Source organism: Typha angustifolia, chromosome 14, assembly GCF_048772165.1.
Source record: "Typha angustifolia cultivar Huaian chromosome 14, ASM4877216v1, whole genome shotgun sequence".
Taxonomy (NCBI): Eukaryota; Viridiplantae; Streptophyta; class Magnoliopsida; order Poales; family Typhaceae; genus Typha; species Typha angustifolia.
Genome location: NC_133252.1, coordinates 2658011 through 2662575, shown reverse-complemented (window position 1 = coordinate 2662575; position 4565 = coordinate 2658011). Strand labels below are relative to the sequence as shown.

Below are 4565 nucleotides of genomic sequence, written 5' to 3'. Positions count from 1 at the left end.
TAAGAAGGATAAATATAGCAAAGTTTGGGCCAAAGGGCGTCAAATACTACGGCCATATGCACATATTTGACATCTCTTGCTTGAGGCGGAGACTTCCGAGATGAAACGATGACCAACCTACGGCAAATGGGAGGCACCCGAAAGGTGTTTGATTAAATCTCGGAGCCAGAGAAGATGAGTCAAGCAACAACAGTGGTGATGCCAACGCCAAATGCCAAATGCCAAGTGCCAATGCCACATTCCAAAATGCATGCCAGTTCATTGTGCACTGGACAAAGAAGAACTCCAACTTAACATACAAGTATTCTGAACATGGGAACATCTCAATCCATTCACAGAACCCTAAAAAGACTTAGTTGACAAGTGTTAGCTGGCAAAATCCCACAACTTGCGGCTTCTCATCATGTGTCATTCTGCAATTGTACTTGCAAGTTTGGGTTTAATTACAAAACGAATCTTTTTGCAAATGGCCACCACCATCTTCGATTTATTATAGAAACCCACTTTTGCTTCAAATATTTGCTGCTCCTACAATCTACATAGTTCATACAAGTAGGTGGGTACTTGCAAAAAGAGCACCTCATCTTCAACCCATGCTTCTTAATATGCAATCATAGATCATCACCCCCTATCCTATGTTTCCTTTGATTCCACCAAAGGATAAGATTTGTTTTAGGGTTAAGGGCCCACCAATTAGATAGTGGCATTACTTCACTAGCTTGTAAAGGGGGATGGCTTTATACCAAACCCAAAGCTCCTTTTGACCTCTAATTATCCTCCTAATTACAAGCGTCATTATCTTAATTGGATCCAACCTGGCGTCCAGTGGCGGCGTGCCTCGTGATGCGTAGCAACCCCACCGCCGCAACCGCGTCGCTAGCCGCTGCTTATCAATATTACCAATTCAAACGGAATTGGTGCATAAATTTGTGTGGTTTGTAAATCCTTCCGAGTATAAGGTCTTATATGCAATTTTCCCGAATACGTCGCTCTCGTGGGGCCCACACGGCCCCTCGTTTCTCCCTTGGACAATTGTACCCCACCCCGCTCCCTTACGCTGCGCTCGCGGCGCGTTTTAGTCCTCGCGTCCTAATTAAATAAATTTAAGAATTAAAACACGTTGGGGTGACGTGGCGTCCTTCTGAAGAGACACGTAGCGCAATTTCGTCCGCGTTATCGACCAGGTTTCCGGCGCAAAAGAGAGAAGCCGATACGCATCAAATGCTACGAAGAGATTGGATGGGGTCCATGCAAAAAGAGTTTGGTCTTTTTTTGCTAAAAAAAAAAGGACTTTTCAAATTAAATATCTTATAATTGATAATTATATTACTTATCTTTCATTTATTTTATTTATAACACATAAAAAAATCTAAAATATAACTGTGACATATAGAAAGGTAATGAAGGATTTTTAGACTATATTTGCAAGTATAAATTCTGCCGTACAAAAATTGCACATTGTTTTGATAATTCTATGACTAGAATTAATTCACTATTATAAATAAGAATATCTTCTTGTGACTTAGTCTGCAAAATAGTGTGTGACTATTTTAACAGAGTGGAATAAAGGTTTAGATTTCAAAGTTTTAAGCAAGATTTTCTCTGTTGTATAATATGAAGTACTTTTCGTACTAGAATAAGGGGAGGGGGGTCACAGCTCATGAAGTCTATTGAGGTTTAATTAGCTAGTTAATTAGATAATTATGCTCGCCATTTTAAATTAGTGCTTGATAAATTGGGTGCCAAGTTATTAGCCCAGGGGCTAAGAACCAAGCGAAGACTTTGTCTCCTTTGTAATTAAGAATTTAATTAAAAGATAATTGATGCAATCTCTGAACAAAGACTTCTTATTAATCATTATAACGTCCAAAATAAAGAAAGATGTCATGGACTTTTTACATTTTAGACCCTCTCTGGTTCTGTAATAAAGCATCGCTCCGCAGCATAGAGAGAATCTTTCCAGAAAGTACTGCCAATGCAATCGTCAAAGAATAGCTAGCAGCTGCTAGGAAACAACGTTAAGGAAGATATTATGAGGATTCTTTTGCACGTAGACCCTTCTAAAATATCTTATTTTTATATATGCCTCTCAAGATTTAATATTTATATATATATTTTATGAAACTCTTAAATCTTTTTGGTAGGATACCTGGAACCTAACTTCGCCATTAAAATTCTGTGGATTTGAATTGTAAAGAAACATAAATATTATTTATTTATTTATTTATTTGTTTTCGTATATTTATTTTTGAAGAGGATCCACACAAATATGAAATTTAGGAGAGAATAATAGAAAAAAAAAACCCTTATATTTTAATAGTTTTTACAGTTGGGGAGAATAATATTTACTGAGAGAAACCAAATGAGGCTTCTCTAAGAAGTGGCTTGAAGAGCACGCAATCCTAGGCAATTAGAAGGCCTCCTCTATTTAAATTTTTCATTCCCTTCTATTCTCTTCTTTCTTAAATCCACCTTGGGATCACAGCCCCCCTTTAGTTTTCTTTTATCTTTTTTTTTTCTTTCTCCATTAATTCTTCATTCCTTCGTCTTCTCCTCTCTTGGGTCTCCAACCTTGCATAATTATATTGCGACCATGGTGGATCCCTTAGCTCTTAGCCAAGAGGAAGAAGGCATCATGGACTTGCCTCCAGGCTTCAGATTTCATCCCACAGATGAGGAGCTCATCACCCACTACCTCTCACCAAAGGCTAGCAACATTAGCTTCAACCCAAGAGCCATCGGGGAGGTGGATTTGAACAAGTGTGAGCCTTGGGAGCTTCCAAGTAAGCATCTTTACCCCTCGAGTCCTCTAAATTTGGGAACTTTGGCGTCTAATTATTGCTTGTTATCTTGCAGACAAAGCTAAGATGGGGGAGAAAGAATGGTACTTCTTCTGCCAAAAGGATAGGAAATACCCAACTGGGATGAGAACCAACAGAGCTACGGAATCTGGGTACTGGAAGGCTACAGGAAAGGATAAGGAGATCTTTAGAGGAAGAGGGGTTCTAGTTGGCATGAAGAAGACTCTTGTGTTCTATAAGGGGAGAGCTCCTAAAGGAGAGAAGTCTAACTGGGTCATGCATGAGTACAGGCTTGAGGGCAAACTCCCTTACAGCAATCTCCCTAAATCTGCAAAGGTATAATACTTTTAAGGTGTTTTGGTACCCAATCATGGGCTCCTTTTGTTTTGTTTTGTTTCCTCTTTTTTTTTCTTTTTTCTTTTTTCTTTTGCCCCACATCTTTATTATGCCTTTCTGTGTAGAATTTGATCTCCATGATTGATTGCAGGATGCATGGGTTGTGTGTAGGATCTTCCACAAGCACACCGGAATCAAGAAAGGCCCAGTTACTAGTAGCCTCGGAGATGATGATCTAATGGATTCTCCTGCATTGCCACCTCTCACAGATCCAAACTACTATGCTTTCAATAATGAGGAGCTTGATCTGAAATCAATTCCTACTTCCTCGTCATGGTTGAACATGGATAGTTCGACGGATATAAGCAATCTACTGAGGCAAGGAAACCTAGCTCCAACTCCGGATTTAGCCTTCTACCCTCAGATGAATCCTTCAACTTCTTACATGTCACTTCTTGGATCGAACAATTTGGAGCAATTGCACCAAGATGGAGCCATGCTGAGGGCTTTAGTGGCATCTAACGGCGAGACTCCGGCGATAAGGAGGTACTGCAAGGTGGAGCAGCAGTCGAACCAGTCGTTAGTCAGCCATTCCCAGGACACCGGAGTTAGCAATGATCGGAACACCACCGACATCTCTTCGATGATGTCGGACCGGTACGACGACTTCGACAACCCTACTTCAGGTGGATCCGGCATGGGCTTGGAGGACATCTGGAACTACCCAAGTAAATGGGATTGATATGTGTAGTTATGGTATTGATGACTTGATTCCATTTCGGAAGGATCTTAATTTGTTTTTAGATACTCTCACTGTACATATAGTTTACATGTCCTTAATTCTGATTGGAATTTAGCTTATACTGATTTGAGACTTCCCAAGGAGTGAGAAGAAGGTGAATGAACGTAAAATTATTCTTTTGATTAGTTAAAAACTCATGACTATATATATATACATATATGAAATCTTTAGTTGGTTTTATGAGATGTTCTTCCATCTCCTGGAGCATTTGATTTTAGCTATAGTATAATATGTGAAATCTAGAAATCTATGAGAGTGTCTAAAATTCTAGGAAGATGGATCCAGTGATATGTCCCTCTCACGAAACCTATTTTTGATACCCTAAAGCTTCAAGAACAAGACTTGAAAATCCCCCACAGGGCCCATTTGATTCTCTTGCACATCCCAAATTAACCTTTTTCTCTTTATAGAAACCTCATCACCTTCCTTCTTTTTCAAGTGGGTGACCACCTTGCTGGAAAACGAAAGGTGGCATGACCCACTTAAAGGGCTTTGGTTGGAGGTGTCTAATCTAATTGCATTGTGTCTAATCACATGCTTAATCAGATGTCTGCAAACACTAAGATAGGCCTATATAAGCTACTCCAATCAAGCACTTGCAATGCTACATTATTCCATAGATTTGA

The 4565-nt window shown here is 39.5% G+C and overlaps 1 protein-coding gene across 1 annotated transcript; it reads left to right on the top strand.

Annotated features, from left to right (window-relative positions):
* Positions 1-2452: 2452 nt before the first annotated feature.
* LOC140775992 (NAC domain-containing protein 79-like) lies at positions 2453-4012 on the top strand. Its single transcript, XM_073119515.1, has 3 exons — positions 2453-2783; positions 2857-3137; positions 3289-4012. Exons 1-3 carry the CDS (start codon positions 2594-2596, stop codon positions 3877-3879), a joined length of 1062 nt encoding a protein of 353 aa, XP_072975616.1. The 5' UTR covers positions 2453-2593; the 3' UTR covers positions 3880-4012.
* Positions 4013-4565: the final 553 nt, after the last annotated feature.